This window comes from Ptychodera flava, chromosome 2 (assembly GCF_041260155.1).
Source record: "Ptychodera flava strain L36383 chromosome 2, AS_Pfla_20210202, whole genome shotgun sequence".
Lineage (NCBI taxonomy): Eukaryota > Metazoa > Hemichordata > Enteropneusta > Ptychoderidae > Ptychodera > Ptychodera flava.
This window is the reverse complement of record NC_091929.1, coordinates 36,558,012-36,577,259: the sequence shown is the minus strand read 5'-3', so window position 1 is coordinate 36,577,259 and position 19,248 is coordinate 36,558,012. Positions and strand designations below refer to the sequence as shown.

The 19,248-nt window shown below is 37.1% G+C and overlaps 2 protein-coding genes across 2 annotated transcripts in view; both read left to right on the top strand.

The window, feature by feature from the left end:
* The window catches only part of LOC139119916 (uncharacterized), a 20,437-nt gene extending 8,261 nt beyond the window's left edge, over positions 1–12,176 (top strand). Inside the window, exon 6 of the mRNA XM_070683879.1 lies at positions 11,421–12,176. Within this exon, the coding sequence (XP_070539980.1) occupies positions 11,421–12,050 (630 nt within the window). The 3' untranslated portion in view covers positions 12,051–12,176. The remainder of the gene's footprint in view (positions 1–11,420) is intronic.
* Positions 7,097–19,248, top strand: part of LOC139119908 (arylsulfatase B-like) — a 29,692-nt gene continuing 17,540 nt past the window's right edge. The window contains exon 1 of the mRNA XM_070683868.1: positions 7,097–7,100. The gene's annotated coding sequence lies outside the window, so the exon portion shown is untranslated. The remainder of the gene's footprint in view (positions 7,101–19,248) is intronic.

Here is a 19,248-nt window from a genome sequence, read left to right as displayed (position 1 = left end):
CCTCCCACACCACATATTGTCTCCCAAAATAATAAACTGTGACACGATATCTGCCTAATGCATTATGAGCTAGACTTCAATAAAAGTTAGTCACTTGTCATCAGTCAGAGAGTATTTTTCCATTCATCTCCTTTATTATTTCTTATATACTCATAGCAATTGAATAACCGTGAAAGATCATCTACTAAATAACAGATATTCCTTAAAAGTGTCCGATAAGTCAAATAATTGTTAATCTTTGTGAATGCTAATGTGATAGACTTCTGAGAATCAATATTCCCTGAAATTTGGTATAGAGTGATCATCACATTGTTGCACAGTCCAATGTTTGCAACGATAAGGCTATTCTTAATATGATCGCTGTGAAAGCATTGCAACATCCGGCAACATTTTACTGAATTTTTAAACAAAGGATATAACCGAGACTTTTAGATTCCGCTGGATTAATATTTCCAATGTCGTTAAAATTAGGAAGAAAACTGCAGTAAAATACAAATCTAGGGATGCCATGTACAGAAAATGTTGATTTTTTATGAAAATGAAAAGGAAATCTTTGTTTGCATTTATATATATTTTGTAACTGCCTGAGCGCTTCATTGTCAATGTAGCAAATATTGTAACTTTTACTACAGCACTGTCATTCATAGTTGTAAACCGTTTGAATAATAAAATAAAGTGTGTGTAAAATCAATGGTAAAAGTTTCAGATTCTGATGATCATGTGATGGGGCTGCGTAAGATTAAGGTGTTAAGAAAATCATGTACCATCTGCTTATTGAAAGTGATAGCATGCTGCTGTAAGAAATTGAATCACACTCATATCAGTTATTCTTAATCATAACGTGCACTTGGTCACACGGGACTTAAAATCATTATTTATCGAAATTGAATCAATAGCCTGTCTTTTAAGCGAACATGTGGACAACTTATCAAGCACCAATGATGCCTTTTCATGACCAGCCACTGCAACATCCAATGATGACACACAGCCACTGCGACATCCAATGATGACACAACAGCAACAACCGAGATTGCAGTAATGGGTTCAACCTCCGGACTATCACGAAACAACGCGCCTGTCTTGGCAAACGGGATCAATACACACACCAATTACTACCATCGCCGTTACCACAGCAATCGTGGCTAAGGCAACAGCTGCAGCTACCTGAGTCATAGTCTCAAAGACTGCAGTACGACGACTGAAACAACAGCAAGGCCAGCAGGTGTTGCCTTCTGCTCCGCAACATCAATCACCTAATTTAGGTGCGGTACAGGGCTCAACTTGAAGTTTATATGACCAATTACCTTCGGCACCTTCATCAGAGTATGGCGTTAATGATGAAAGGACACCCCTATTATTAAAGTATTATTAAATATTATTAAATAATATATAAAGAATGAAAATGCTTATGTGTCGTTCGTGTTGTTAATTTTTTATAGACCTGCCGTTTACTACTACACTATGTAATTTTTTTCATAAGTCGAGAAATCTGTTCGGAGTTTGGTCACAATACCGTTATTAACAAAGCTTCATATGGTTTTGGTTGAAGGACAAACACTGCAAAATGTGCAATCATTGGATTGTAAACTCCAGCTAGTCGACATAAATTTTATACCGGAAGAGTTCGCTGCAAATCTACACAACATAAAAACATAGTGGTCTACCAAAAAGATGCTGGGACATGATGTCTGCCATATGCAAATTACTTCTGCCATATGCATATTACATTCCCGATGAGTTAGACTACCATGAGAGAGTAGTGACCGCGTAATCAAATGCAATTGTTTTTGCATTTATCGCCTTGATTTGATTTATCGCTTTTATTATTCATAACATGCATGTTAACCCTTTTTAACAGCATCGACAAAGCAACAACTATTCAGCAAAAAGTTTTTAAGTCATATAGTTTCTTATCTTTGTGAATGCCAACGTCATTGTCTTCATTGTAGCACAAGCTTCTGAAACTTGTATCTAGTAAACGTAACTTTATTATCCGATATGCCCAATGATAGAACTGTAGTTGTTAAGAGTTTCCTGTATCTGGTGCAACAATAGGCAATATTTTGTGCCCGATTTTCAACCAAGGTATATAACTGAGACTTACGTTGTCCGCAGAGGCATAAAACTATTAAACTAAAAACATGTATGTACGGAAAAGTTTATTTCTTATGAAAATGAGCTGAAAGCAAGTTGATATTGCATTATAGGTTTGTGTACATATTTGTATTGGTATGTGATCCATGGTAACAATCTAACTATACTTCGACCACTTTAACTCACGTTTATGTATATTGCTGTTTTATACTAATTGAATACAACTGCAGAATAAAATACAGTATAAAAGCGACTGTAAACATTTCCAATTCTGACTTTTACGTAATTTTGCTGCATTAGATTACAGCGTACAGAAAATCGAATATAAGTAGTATAATGGCTATTTGAAAAATAGGGCACATAGCTGTAAGGAATCCAATCATTTTCACGCCAGTAGTAATGCATTCATAAGGGACTTAGAATTATATTGGTTTCTAATCTATATATAATCTTTCGAACAAACACATTTTATCAGTTACGCCACATTTCAATTGCCCTTCTCTGGAAAGCTAAGGTTTCTGATTGGTAGATCAGCATTGTTGTTTCCGGTCAGCGATATATCAATAACATGAAATTGTATCGTTTACTAGATAAGATGTATTGAATAAATTATGAGAAGTGTTCATTAACCTACTTTTTGAACCAAAGAATAAAAAAGAAATATAAATATTGTTCGCATACAGAACTTGACCTTGTATGTCAGAAAAGGTAGGTGTACGGTCATCAAATATAATCGTTAAACGTCGCGAAGTAAAATTTTGAAAGTTGACTTCAATATTCTAGGCAAAAGAAAACGGTGACGTTTATATGGACTTCCCCAAACAGTTTATTAATGAAATTTCAATGATATAAATTGGACTATAAGGTGTATGTTAGTTCTTGCAACGCATTTTCTTAGGGAAAATCTCTCGCGTTCCTGCTTGTGACGTTCAAATAGCAGAGACTCACCAGCGAAAATTGCAGTTAAACTTAAAGATGTGACTTATAGCATTTCCCCCCGAAACGTTAACATGGTAATTCTTACTTTTTATGCCAATGCCAATTCAGCAAAAATACCTGAAGCAATGCAACCGTTGTCCAAAGGACGCATTCTGTAACGCTCGTTGCTGTAGTCCTAGGCACGTATGCTTTGGGCGAAGTTGTGTTCTTCGTGAGGCCTCGGCTGTATCACACATACGAAAATAGCACAGCAACTTATAGAGGCAGCGTTCCCTATTCTTTGTTACAAAAAACTAATATTTATATTCCATTGGTAATTAGAATACATATAAATGTTAACCATGAGACAAGAAAGTTCGTCTGTCAAGTCTTTCAAAACATGGTTGTTTTAAGATACGGTACATCAACTTCTAAAAGGTTCAGTTCATAGATAGCCATAACTTTCGTTTGTATAACATAAACGTTTCATAATGCTTTTCCGATTACTATATGTGTGTGTTTGTACTGTGTCTGTGTGTCGTCTGCTCCATGCACACTGTGTTGCTCGGTCGTGCACAGGATTGTAACATCTAAGTCGGTTACCGTGACCAACTCTTTTGGGTTGGAAACGGTGGCCGACTGTTTTGTGTGAGGCTTAGCATCTAGGCGATGTTGCCGTGAAGTGTGTGGGGGTTCGAATCCCGTTTGGGTTATAGTAAAAAAAATATTTCTTTAACCTGAGTGGACAGTTTCTGCTGATGGATATTTACTTGTCCCCGAGTCTGTCTGATAGCTCAGTAAAAGCTTCGTGCTTTTCCGATTACTATATGTGTGTGTTTGTACTGTGTCTGTGTGTCGTCTGCTCCATGCACACTGTGTTGCTCGGTCGTGCACAGGATTGTAACATCTAAGTCGGTTGCCGTGACCAACTCTTTTGGGTTGGAAACGGTGGCCGACTGGTTTTGTGTGAGGCCTAGCAGCTAGGCGATGTTGCCGTGAAGTGTGTGGGGGTTCGAATCCCGTTTGGGTTATAGTAAAAAAATTATTTCTTTAACCTGAGTGGACAGTTTCTGCTGGTGGATATTTACTTGTCCCCGAGTCTGTCTGATAGCTCAGTAAAAAGCTTCCTGCTTTCCGATTACTATATGTGTGTGTTTACACTGTGTCTGTGTGTCGTCTGCTCCATGCACACTGTGTTGCTCGGTCGTGCACAGGGTTGTAACATCTAAGTCGGTTGCCGTGACCAACTCTTTTGGGTTAGAAACGGTGGCCGACTGGTTTTGTGTGAGGCCTAGCAGCTAGGCGATGTTGCCGTGAAGTGTGTGGGGGTTCGAATCCCGTTTGGGTTATAGTAAAAAATTTATTTCTTTAACCTGAGTGGACAGTTTCTGCTGATGGATATTTACTTGTCCCCGAGTCTGTCTGATAGCTCAGTAAAAAGCTTCGTGCTTTTCCGATTACTATATGTGTGTGTTTATACTGTGTCTGTGTGTCGTCTGCTCCATGCACACTGTGTTGCTCGGTCGTGCACAGGGTTGTAACATCTAAGTCGGTTACCGTGACCAACTCTTTTGGTTAGAAACGGTGGCCGACTGTTTTGTGTGAGGCCTAGCAGCTAGGCGATGTTGCCGTGAAGTGTGTTGGGGTTCGAATCCCGTTTGGGTTATAGTAAAAAGATTTATTTATTTAAGAACTATCGAACTACAGATAAAGAAAATTTGCCGTCTTGAACAACACACACGACAGATATATTGTATCGTTTTATTAATAGGTTGTCAAACAAGCATCATTACCTTGACAACAAAACGGTGGTATTTTTCGTACAAAATGTCAATGAAAGGCTGCAAGTCGAATCTAATTTTGGGTATCGCCACCTAAGCTGAACATTGTGTCATGGAAACTCTCGAAACAATAATGAAAAAATATTTTACCCGGCAAATACTAATGCGAAGTCAGTTGATTAAGTGCAAAAATGAAATAATGACTTCACTTTTTGTGGCCCATATATTTCCGTGAGAAATTACCCTTTTGAGAGGACGTGAGGCAATATGTCAATTGCTAAAAATATATTTACTACGCAGGTTCCTCTGTACGTGTGTAGATACATATGAAGCATGGGCGACAACCACAAGAACCAAATTTTTGCCGCTTGTATTTTTCGTTATCTCATTTCGACAGTGGTTGACGTGGAATTAAGACTTTCGCTAATCCCTGTCGTCATTGACAGTGGATACAAAGGGCGTGAGAACAATAGTCTCGGTGACTCATTTTGATGACCATAGTCTCAGCGGTTGAAAATATGCATGCTACTTCCGATTTAAATGATAACAATCATACTGTAAGGCGTATTATAACATTGCCACGTATTCTTCTAGCGAAAATGTCTCGCCTTCCTGCTTCTGACGTTCCTATAGTACTAGACGTGCTCATAAAATTGCAGAAAAAAAAGCCATACCATTTAATTACTGTCTACAGCCGTTCAGTAAAATAGCCGAAGCAATATAAGCTTACATGTCGTCAAGAGGAAGCATAATTTTACGCTAGAGGCGGTATTCTTGGGTGCGTTAGGGCGCATATGCCTTGGGGGAAATTAGTACTGCGCATGCTCTCCTTTAAATGCTCGTCATACATAAAAAGCACAGCAACTAATGAAGGCAGCGTCCCTTATCCTTTGAAACAAGTAAAGTCTGTCAAGTCTTTCACAGACGTGGTTGTTTTAAGGTACGGTACGTTAACATCTTAATTTGGTTGTTTTAAGGTACGGTACGTTAACATCTTAATTTAATTAATTTAAGTTTCGTTTGTAAAACGTTTAGGGCGCCAGAGAAATCTCACTGGTGATAAAGAAAATTTGCCATCTTGACTAATGGAAAAGACAGCTATTTTTATGAGACTGTCAAAACCAACATCGTCGTTTTGTTTACAGTGTGTAGTACAGAATAAAGAACCAACAACGTAAGTGCTCTACCTGGCATGTAAACATATCCATAAAGATAGGTACCCCTGCCGCCTTTGATTTCAGATGTGATAGTGGGCGAGTAACTGGACAGCTCAGTGTCAGGACTTAGCAGGTAGGTTTAAACAAAGACTGATAATGAGATTATTGTATGAAATGTGATGTTGACACTAAAGCGAGGCAAATAATTCGCACATCATTTGATCAAACGGAGAAATGTGGAAAATGAAAAGTTCGCTGTGGTCACAATGTAATATTCCGGCAATGAAGAAGCAGGGTCAAGCTCTTTTGCATGGTAAAGTAGCAGGTAATGAAGCAGTCATTATCTATGGGGTTAACAACAGAACCAGACTACAATGAGCCCATGCGTTGTACTATGAGGCCGAAATAATATTGCGATCCATGAAAATTTGAAGTAGTACATAGATATGTGGAGTAACTAGAACGTACAAGGGGAAGGAATATGGCAAGCAAAACGGCAATTGAATATCGTATTGATAGGGTCAAAAACAGGAGGCGGTGACGACATTATTACATTTATTTAATTTTCAGCTGATAAGTACTTCGTACTTGATTTATTATCACATCAGTGAAGAGCTTTATCTTCAATCGAAGAAGTCATCAATTCTACGCTGCGGCAATACAAATCAGCGATGAGAGAAATATTATAGGCCTATAACGATAATGATGCACAGAATATCTGCTAATTTTAACAGAAAATCAAGCATTTAATATCATGCGTAGCAACATCAAAATATGGGTGCTTAGGGTTACCAAAGGGGAAGAGTTTGTGATAAAGTTCAAAAGTCAAGTGCTTGGCATTGTTCCTTTGTGAAACTAACCTGTCAAGTGGTGATAACGAATGCTTTCGGCATATCGTCATCGAAAATTTCGACAAGTAGAACCATTTCTCGTGACCTCGTTTGGAAATAAGTCACTTCTGAAAAGCCAATGAGTAATATTATTACTCATGTCTACCATATCACGTGATGATGAATCGTCAGGTTGTTTAGAGTTTTAAATATTTCTTAATTCGCAAGAACATTGTATTTTCATTTCAGCTTTGTATCGAGATGCAGCAGTATCCGCAACAAAACTATCCCCTACAGCGAGTAATACAACGGCACCCCGTACAGCAATGGTCATCTTCTACCAATGTGGCGAGGCAAGGCTTCCCAAACATGCCATCACCGCGTTAAGTATCTGTCAAATCGTTCTTGGAGGATTGGCTGTCATTCTCGGATCATTTCAATTTTTATTTTATGTTCATTTGCTGTCCTAGGCACTGGTATATGGTGTGGCATTTTAGTAAGTATAGCGTTTTCTATTGCAACCCTCGAGATGCACATAATGAAAATTGTTTTCTGTATAAGAAGTAAGAAATGCTAATAAAAGAAAACCTTCAATTATTCCTATATTAAACCAGGGGCAGATACAGTCGAACTTTACTTACACCAAAGTGTTAAGTCATTCGATCTTGAGACATCAAAAACTGACTTTAGGACTCTTAAAAATTGAAGGAACTAGCTGGATTATCCCATGACTGAAATATAACATAGTATGAGTTCGATGCGTTGTCTAACTAAAAGGTCACAACCAGGGTACTCGAGCAAAATACTGAAAATTGTTGTGCGTTTATTCATTCCGCAGTAAATAGTTCCTGAACCTTAGAAATTGTAGAGTTATACGAAAGAAAATGGACAACGACGAAAATGTCTGAGCTACAATAACAATCCTTTTGACATTCATGTAACATTTAGGTAACCAATTCAGTTCTTTCTATCCAAGGTTGCTTGTAATCGATAAAGACATGTTCAAATGCTGTATGTAACTTTAATTCCAGTTTTCAGCATCTGGCTCTATTGGACTGTATCTGTATGCAAAAAGACCAGAGCGATGGTAAGGGATTCCTTTGGCTGATATCATCCTTGCGACAATATTCTCAAAGAAACGACTTTGTCATAAGTATTCTTCTGTTTTATGCCTTAAATTTAATAATTTGAAAATCATCAAGCTAGTATGTATCTCGTAAGTGAAAGACTTAAACTTTTGTTTAAACTTTCATCGATGATTCTTCAAAATTATATTTTAAAATCAAGAAGAAAAAATGGGAGGGGTCTGACGGTGCAAAGTTTGGTTCTAGAAAAAAAAATATACGTAAAAGATTTACCGATATTTCAAATTCAAAATTGCCGCCATTACTGTGTTAACTCTATTAGGAAATATAAATGTTTGATATTCGAAAAACTAGGACCCTCACAAGTTATAGATCAGAAAAGCGTTCCAATAGCTTTACATGTTCCTGCACACATTAGCAGACTGTCATACCTGAAAACCAAGAGCAACCCTCCAGTATGTTTTTTTTTCCAGAATGACTATTCAATTAAGGAAATACGGAGTGTCTGTAATTTGAGTTTTCTAAAACTGTATTGTGCTTACAACATACTAACATGGGATAGTTAACAGACATATCAGGCAGTTGTTGGCCTTTACATCTTTTTGCGTTATGATAAGCTTATTCATGTAATGTTTCTGCATTATTGATGACTGTCTTTCATATTATTGACAAAGTTTATTTCAGTATATTTCCAATGAAGTTTACGTGCTTTTTTTATTTTGTTCGCAGATTATAGCATTTATGATTCTATCAATAATATCGGCGTCGTTGGCTCTACCCATTCTTGGTGTCATTAGTATATTGGCAATTACAAATGAATATTATGTAGGTGATGGATTCTCTGGCCTATTACTTAATTATATCAACCTTTCCCAATTCATATAACGTTACCGTGTGTGTACGTACATATTATTGCATACCTCGATGATAAATCAGGTTAATAGAGCAACGTTCAAGAACGCTTAAGTGGTTTTGTTTCGCAACCATTAACAAGCCATGCACAAGACACAAGACGTTAAACGTTACATGGAACATACATTAAGTTTGTCTATAGTTTGTGAAAAATTAACATGTCTTTTTCTTGATGTGCTACAGCATTGTTGAAAATAAAAAGTTCGGAATGTCATCCTTACGCGTACCCTAATATTTCATCCTATGACTAATAAAGGCAGCACGCGCCTCGCAACTGAAAGAATTAAACTTTGTTCGAATTTCCCTGACGGAAAGATAGGACATTTTTCTTTAAAATCAGGAATAAAAACAGAACAGTTTAACTTTTGGTACTGATAAAGCAAGGTTCCTAAAAGTTGCCGATATTTTAAATTCAAAATGGCTTCTACCTTGGGTTAACTCTTATGAGGGGAATCGAATTTTCGATTCTGCAAGACGTTTAGTACTCAGCACTTCATGGTGAGCACTTGCAAGTAGCAGACAAGCAAAGCGTTGTGAATATTGAGAGTTTGAATATCTCTCCCTGAAATGAATTCCAACTTGATAGGAGCTAAAGCGATAGCAGTATTAATATTAATTCAGTGTCTGCTGTTTTGGTTACCCAGCCTCCTCGTTTTGCGGTCGATACTCTCCTGTTGGTGATAGCAGCTATCGAAACTGCCGTCGCTATCATCTCCTCTGTTTTGTGTTGCAGAGCTGTCTGCAACTGTAGATCAAAGAACGTAAGTATATCATAAAAGACATGTATGTATGTATGTATGTATGTATGTATGTATGTATGTATGTATGTATGTATGTATGTATGTATGTATGTATGTATGTATGTATGTATGTATGTATGTATGTATGTATGTATGTATGTATGTATGTATGTATGTATGTATGTATGTATGTATGTATGTATGTATGTATGTATGTATGTATTATATGTATGTATGTATGTATGTATGTATGTATGTATGTATGTATGTATGTATGTTTGTATGTATGTATGTATGTATGTATGTATGTATGTATGTATGTATGTATGTATGTATGTATGTATGTATGTATATGTATGTATGTATGTATGTATGCATGCATGCATGCATGCATGCATGCATGTATGTATGTATGTATGTATGTATGTACGTACGTACATACGTACGTAAGTACGTTACGCACTCATGTATGCATGCATGCATTCATTCAATCATCCATGTATGTATATATGCATACATGCATGCAGGCATGCAAGCATCTATGTATATGTGTTTACCCTCTTGTTTTTGTTAGACAGCTTCTTCGTGGACAGACTTAACACAGTGTGCGGTTGGAAGGGTCACTAATTTTCATGCAAGTTTAGCCTCAGGACATTTAATGTTGTGCATAAATCGGGTTGGGGATCTGAAATTTTGTGGGTTGATAAGAAAAAGACCCTTGATATTGTCGCTGTGCTCAAAATATAATTGCACAGAAGCAAGTAATTTCATGTGCAGAAGGAAATCATGAAATATCTGCAACAAATGTAGAGATAGAACACTGTACTAACACGATTGGAACTAATTTCGGATAATTGGATGGTGAAGCAATGTCCTTAAAATCTGCAAATGTAAGCCAGTCTGCTTTTCTCTTACTGTTACATACACACTTGTTTTATGAGTAATTTGTAATATTGGGACATTAAGCTGTAGGTCACCTAAGATTTTTGAGAATTTGAATAATACGAAGATCCAATTATCCCAAATTAGTTCCAATCGTGTTTACTATTTTACTGTACCTGTACACACAAATATCCCACGTAAACAATTTCTACAGTGCATACATTTTTAAATTTGAAAGTAAAAGACATATTTATGATAGAATAATTTCAAACGTACATAGAATCATCAAACATGTCTATTCAAATTACTTGCTTATACCAATATATTCACCTTCAAATAAGTCTCAACCTCTTCATGCACTAATGGTATCTGAAATACAAAGTGAAAACAGTCAAATGACACATTAAAATGAGCTAACTGGCAAGAAAGTAAAGAATCAGTTTCTTTTACTGCCTCCTCAATTATTAAAATAGGTTTTTGAAAAGCACAGACGTCGAACCCCCCCCCCCTCAGTTCAATACTGTCAAGGCCTTTACTAAAATCTAGGTGAGTGAAATGCTTCCAGTCGAGTGACTTCCTTTCGGAGACAGAGAATCAATTCCGCAGGTTAAAACTCCAATTATTCCAAATAGTAACATTTAAAAATTTCAATGCGCAGCACATTTTTGCAGTCGTGTCCAATTGAGTTTTACTTAATCCTAACACCATTAGGAACGGAATACATAAGGAGAGAGACACTTATTGAGATAGCTTAGATTAAAACGAGTTCTTCTCTTGTTATGGTCATACTCCAAACCAGGAGAGAGAGAGAGAGAAGAGAGAGAGAGAGAGAGAGAGAGAGAGAGAGAGAGAGAGAGAGAGAGAGAGAGAGAGAGAGAGAGAGAGAGAGAGAGAGAGAGAGAGAGAGAGAGAGAGAGAGAGAGAGAGAGAGAGAGAGAGAGAGAGAGAGAGAGATATATTAACGTTAGTTTAAATAATTTATTGTAATAGACATTTATATATTGATTGTCTATCATTTCAGGTCATGTACGGTGTTCCCTTGCAAATACAAACTCTCGGAGATGGAACATCGAATAACAGCATACGACTGGCAAGCCACCCTAGTGCATCGTCAGATGGCAACAGAATTACTCAACAACTTACTTATGCGGTTCTCACCCCGGTTCATCCATATAATTTGGATTCGCACAATGGTCACCAGTATGGAATGCCGGAGACAACTTATCAAGCACCAATAATGCCATTTCATGACCAGCCACTGCAACATCCAATGATGACACAACAGCAACATCCAACTTTACAGCAATGGGTTCAACCTCCGAACTATCTTCAAACAACGCCACAGGCTCGGCAAACGGGACCAATACAGCACCCATTACTACCAGCGCCATCACCACAGCAAGCATGGCCACGGCAAAATCTGCAGATACCTGAGTCACAGGCTCGAAGACCGCAGCAGCCACCAGAACAACTGCAACAACAGCAAGGCCAACGGGAGTTGACTCCTGCACAGCAGCATCCATCACCTAACATCGCTGCTGTAGAGGGCACTGCTTCAAATAATTACGACCGAGTATCTTCCTCACCGCCACCGGAGTATGTTGTTGATGATGAAAAGGCAGGCCTATTGTTAAATGAGGCCAATGCGTAGAATTCACATAACTGTGAAACATCTGCTGTGATTGATCTCTGAGATATCCTTTCGAAATTTTCTGTTCGTTTTTCAAATATTCGAGTCGTTACGCATATATCTCGTTCGTGTGGTTAGTTTTTCTGAGACCGGTCCTTTACTAAATTATATAATGTAATCATGAATTGACAAGTCTGTGCCAAGCTTGGTCACAGTGCCTTTAATATTTTACATGTTATAGGACTTTGATCTTACATGTTATAGGACATTGATCTAGGTGTGAGGTGAATGTGGCATTTTTGCCGTACAGTGTTTCCAATCATAGGATTGTAGCCACCAATTTACTTTTATATAAGAATTCTCGATATTCCCCCCACACCACATAGACATATAGTCTCCGAAAAAATAAACTGTGACACGATGTCTGTCGTTAGTATGATGAACTGGACTGCCATGTAAAGTTAGTCACTTGTCATCAATCAGAGTATTTTTGCATTTATCTCATTTTATTATTCTTACATAGTCATAATAAGTGCATACCTTGAAAGATCATCTTGAAAATAACAGATATTCCTTAAAAGTGTCCGATAAGTCAATAATTGCTAATCTGTGTGAATGCGAATGTGATATACTTCTGAGAATCGATATTCCCTGAAATTGGTATTGAGTGATCATCACGTTGTTGCACAGTCCAATGTGCGCAACGATAATACTGTACTTGGTATGATCGCTTTAAAAGTATTGCAACATCAGGCAATATTTTACTGAATTTTAAACAAAGTATTGTGTCCGCTGGATTAATATTTGCAATATTGTCAAAATAGGCAGAAAACTACAGTAAGATGCAAAACCTAGGGGTGCCATATACGAAAATGTAATTTTTTATATAAGCAGGAAATCTTTGTTTGCATTTAATGATCTTTGATAACTGCCTGAGTGGTTAATTTCCAATGTAGCAAATATTGTAACTTTTACTACAGCACTGTCATTCATTGTTGTAAACCGTTTGAATACTTAATGAAGTGTGTGTAAATCAATGGTAATGTTTCAGATTCTGATGATCATGTGATGGAACTGCGTAAGATTAATGTGTTGAGAAAATCGTGTACCATTTGCTTATTGGAAAGTGATGGCATGCTGCTGTAAGAAATTTAATCACATTCACATCAGTAATTCTTAATCATAATGTGCACTTGGTCCCAACGGGACTTAAAATCATAATATATCGAAATTCAACCAACAGCCTGTCCTTTGAGCAAACATGTGGACGTTTCCGTCACTCACTCTGCAGAAAGATATTGAATGGGATTACCATAAAGGTGCAAATAAATTAAAAATTTGTAAGTTTATGTGAACTTTATCCTAGGCCAGTAATGTTCCTTAATTCTAAATTTGCATGGCTCAAAAGTAAGTGATTGGAGGTGTTGTTGCTCTTATTCGTTTTCCCATCACAGAAATCTTGACTGTATATAAGAAGATACAGCAATGATAAGTTATACAACTGGAATTAGTTGCTTACTTTAAAGTGCATCGGCCAAAATATTAAATGGAAGCAAATGACAATCCTATCTTCCCTGTATCCCTAACTTCTGAGAGCGCAACGGAGTAGAATTCGACCGCATTCTGTCATTAAGTAGCCATAACCTTCATATCAAGGAAAAGAGCTGGACAGTTATATAATGACGGTTTTTGCATTGCCACAAATATTTGTCAATAGAGAGACACATCTCCTACCTGTCATTGATAGCCAACTTACCAGCTGAAGTCTACTTTAAAAGGTAGATTTGAGCAATTGCGATGTCGAAACTGAGATGGCTAATGTAATTGAAGCAGGGAGCAGTGACGCCTGTCAGTATTATACTTACAGGTTAAGGTTGTGTCACATGAGCATATAACTTCTAATCATAGTCAGTAGTCCAGAAATATTGTAACCGACCAAGCGAGCGTGGGCGATATGTATATTTAATATCATTCACATTCTCAATATTGTCGGAGGTCATGTTTTCCCGATATGGGAAGTTTACAAAATATATAAGAAGAAAGGCCATGGAAAGATAAAAGTTGAACTTCAAACAAAGTAGATAAAACTAATTGTATTTTAGCCCAATTACATGTACGTCTTCGGTGCAGCAGATTCTCCATCTCGTTCCAATTCTACAGTAGAGGGCGATAATCCTATTAACGACAACGCAACGGCTTGATTCGATTTCCTCGCCTGCATCAGATGCTGTTGATAATGAAAGAGCGGGCTTACCGGTAAATGAGAAACGTGTTCCGAGCTTCAAATAACTGTTACATAGCTGGTCATATTAACTTTTAGGCGCCCCATAAAACATTAACGTCGATCTATAAACAGCGAATTGTTATCCCTACACTTTATATTGAGTGGTTTGTTTCAAGAGCACTTTGATGAGTGTTTACTGCCCGTATAATTTGATCGAAAATTCGAAAATACATCTTTGTTTTTAGTTCACGGCACATTTTGTGATATTACATTTGGCAATGTTGAAATTTAAACAAAGTCACCAATAGCCTTGTTTGCTGACAGAAAGCACAGTATAATGTACGTCATAGTTTTTGAAGCATAGAATTGTAACGATCAATTCCACCTACGATCATTTAGAGGGATACTGTTGAACATATCCGTGATGTTTACATATGTAAATTCTCGTACACGCGTGTAATGTGTCGCCAGTAAATGCATTTATCATCATCATTGTGACTTTTTGCATACGTCTTGGTATATCTCTATCATATCTAATATTGGCGAGGTTTATGCAGACAAACACCCTACTGAGCCTCCCTTGCAGTAAGGCCAGGAAGAATATTGAAATTTTTCCTCGGATCGTCGTTTTACCTTTGGCTCATTTGATTTTTTTCTTTTCTGAGCAAATATATAGTTTCTTATGGCCATTTTAAGAGAGTTTTTGTCGTGCATACTTTTAACATTTTCTTCTCGGAACATATGGAAATGCTCATTATTTGCTCTGCCAACACTGTCGGTACATGTAATATCTCCATCATTTGAAAAACTAGACTCCAGGTCGCCCGTTACAATGTTATTAGTTGGATATTTTACAAAGTTTTGGGAAAAAACACCCTCGCCGCCTGTGAGGCTTTGCAAACAATCCGAGGAACAATATATTTTTTCTCTGACAAAATGTTTACAAACGCGAAACATTTTCCTCCCATAGTTCTAATTCCCGAAGCTTTGTTTGTAGTTATCGTTACTGTCGCAGGAGAGCTCGCACCTAGACATGAAGTTATTTTTTTTTTGGCCAATCAAAGTAATCCTTGTCAAGTAATGTATTTCTGACGGTTGCAAGAAACGACGGTTATGTATGTTCTGACGTCCCTGTTAAAGGTACACGGTCACCATAAATTTGCATATTTCATATATTGTAAAGGGCTTATCGTACTGCCCCGTAACACGTGAAGCTGTCAGTCCTCCATATCCGATACGTCAAAGGACATGCAGACGACGCTGCTAAGTATGCCATGGCTGGGCGTGGGGCGCCCTTGAGAAAAAGCGGCCACCCGCGTATAATCTGTGATTGGCTTGTAAAAAACAGATGACCGAATACCTTTAATACCATAATATGTTAATGTCTGTGAAGTTCAAACTGGATCAGGCCAAATTGATGTCAATATTTATATTTTCTTCCCTCATTTTTGGCAATCAAAGTCACAAATAGATGTGACCTCTCCGAGTTTACACCATACGCTACAGAAAATGATATGATATTTAGCGGTACCAGTGCAAAAAATGAATGATGTTTTTATTGTACTACATGAAAAGTATTAAATATGACCGTAATAAATTTAGCGCTTTTTGTTAAAGTCGTTGGTGTGCTTTTATCCTTGTACAATTTGGATATTGCTCGTAATGCTCTGTTTGAGAAAAGCAGTATTGACTAGCTTAACAGCTGACAATTATCCTTCTGATGATGTAGCTACTATTGTCTTTATAAATTTCGGCTGATCCTGTTCTAATACAAGTCTGTTTGTTGAAACACAAAATGTTTCCTATTTTGTTTCATTTTCGAAGTCATTTTTTCATGACAATCAAAAAATAAAATCAGGAATCACCGATCACAAATAAAAAATTAAAGAAGCAAATTCTTAAAATTTGCTCGCTTTTTTTAACGTCAAAATGGACTGCCATTTCAATGTTAACCATTAAATTGAATTTACTTAAATTTTCGAATTTATGAGAGAGGAATACTGTTCAACATCAGTCCATATGAGCAGCATGCCGGCAGAAAATAGTCAATATGGAACATCCTTCCATTCGAAAATTCAACTTTATTGGAGGAGAAGTTTGACTGAGACGGAAGTTACTGACCGGAACAGTGGGCGAAATGTTATGTTAGTGCTAGCGTCACGGAGGTTAAGAGGGCGGACTCTTTCACATATGATAATATTTTACTTTTCGGCCAAAAGCCGTATGTGGGGTTCGGTTTGTCAACAAAATGCAATTTTCAGTCGATTATCATAAAATATTATTAGTTGGTGAAATATAGCGTGCTTGAAGCAACAAGATTGGTAAGAAAGTGACTAATCTAATTTTTAATGCGGACATTCTTTGAAACATATGTACATGGAATTGTCATATTGCAGTTCACAGTCTTCAAATACGAAAAAGACTTATCTAACTTAACCAGACATCGGTGAAATTGGTTTAATCGTAAAATTATTAACCATTTTCAGTCCCACATTTAATCAAAAATTGCCATTATGAACAAAACAATGAAGTTTGCGAAACCAAAGTTGTGTAACAGGAACATGTAGCAGTCATCGGAGCAAGTTATTTCAAATTGTACCAACGTCTCACGGTGATGACCGTGACAGAGTGAAAGGCCGATTAATATGTAGTAATATATTGTGCATGTTTATTGGTATCTGTGTCAGTTCCTTGATTAATCATTGTCGAGAGCAGCATGATGAAACAATCCAGTTTGCCATTCGGCTGGTCACCAATATAATTATATTTACTCAGAGTGCCGCAGCTAAAATTCGCATCTGGGGTATAGCACCTGTCCCTATAGCACCTAAACGAAAGTCCTGAAGTTCGGTTCATTATCCATTCATTACCGTGCATGCGTAACTAACAGGGAAGCCTTGCCCCTGGTCGACTGTTTGTTGATTCCCCTGGAAGAGTTCAGCAACCTGCCTTCAATCGACAGTTGAAAATGAACCATATGTGGGATTGGTTACTTCATCAACCCCGAACTTTAATCTTTTGCCGCTGCAGTAGGTGTTGTGTCAATCTGTCAAAAACAACGGATAAAATTAAGTAAAAAACAACGGATAGAATTAAGTAAGACATTGCTGTAGGAACGCTAAGACATATTTCTTCCCTTCGCTTTGTCGCTGTTACTTGTTGAACTTTTGAAAGGTGGTCAGCCTAGCCACCAAAATCTGTCGATTTTTTCATCGTTTCATCACGTGTTCAGTATTTTAACATATTGTAAATTGCAATGACTTTATTTCACAGTCAATGGTACCAGCAATCTGTACTTATAAAAGGCCTTTTTAAATTAACGAGGAAACTTTGCATATTTGATTTGCATATTCATTGTCAAACGATCTTGTGCAGTTTACACACTGGAAGTGTTAGGCAGTTGCTGGCATATCGAATTGTGTATTTCGTCATTTAATAGACGTCAAAAGACCATTATAAAACAATCATAAAACATTTTTTACAAGCATTTTTCGGGAAACATCCGGATCGTTTATTTGCTCCTCAAAATAGAATATTGCCGTAGTATTATTAATTCAATGTGATATTTTGATGCACTCTTTACATGAACTACCCGTGGGCTGGATAAATGACACATTCATTTATTTGAGAAACACGCAATCATTTCATATCTACCTTAGTTTGCTGGTTTAATAAATAGCGTCTTCCTATAACATCTCAAAGCAGTTTAGATTACCTAGACTCACATCACTTCTATAGACCTCACTCCGCGTGGTCGACACAATATTTTGGTTTAAATCATGGCGTATAGCACAGTCATTATGCGTGCTCTACATTGGGCGAATTGAATCCAAATCGATTGTTTACCCGCCGGCGCAATGGTATTGAGATTGTCCTAAATCGACATATGTATATCGATGTTGTAAAATTACTTTTCTCGGTTATAAATCGAAAATGAGGCAATAGATTTTGAAATTTGAGGTGCTTTCGCTGGGTTGTCATTCACATCCAGGGTATTCTGTCTTTTGCCATGCGGCAGGGGAAGGACGTTTCAAAACGCGCCTATCATAATAGCTTAGGCGCGCCTATGTAAAACTCTGCCACTTGCGCGACGGATATCGTCGCAAATTTGAGCATCACCTCATTAAAATAATCTGGTGCTGCAATGCGAGGTAACAGGAAGTATTGTTATGTGTATTTTGACGGCTTTCCTTTATTTCTGGAATGCAAGGCAAGATTCAGCATTTAAATGTAAATCAAAAGATAATTACACATTAATATATTTTTTGTGAGTTTAGAATATATGAACCTTGCAGAAGTTATTCACAAAGGTGTTCACAAAATACGGGGGTTCGTGTTCAATTATATCTTGTGGATGTATTGTCCGAAACACAACAGTGCCATAGAAGTCGATACACGATGATATAAATGCCGTCATTAGCTCATGTGTTCACACATAGGCTAATGTCAAAGCGATGTCGGTCTGTCTGTCTGTCCGTGTGTGTATGTGTGTGTGTGTGTGTCTGTATGTCTGTCTGTCTGTCTGTCTGTCTGTCTGTTTACACGATAACTCAAAAACGCCTGAACAGATTCAAGTCAGATATGGTACACAAGTACCATATGCTACTTGCAAGAACGAATTGGTTAGTGTGGTCTGCATATTAATTAAGTTATGCGATATCATTTTTTCCGTACAATGGTTTCCCTATTGAGACGGTAATTATCAGCTCATTTGCATATTTAATGAACTTTTGTTATTAGTGACATAACTCTGAAATTCCTGCACCAAACGTGATGATATATCCAATAAATATTGATCTATATATATATATATATATATATATATATATATATATATATATATATATATATATATATATATATATATATATATATATATAATTATACTCAAAAGCATTGGACAGGGTCAAGTTAATAAATAGCTCATTTGCATATTTTATGAAGTTTTATAATTAGTCATATAACTCCGATATAACTGCACCAAATTTAATGAAT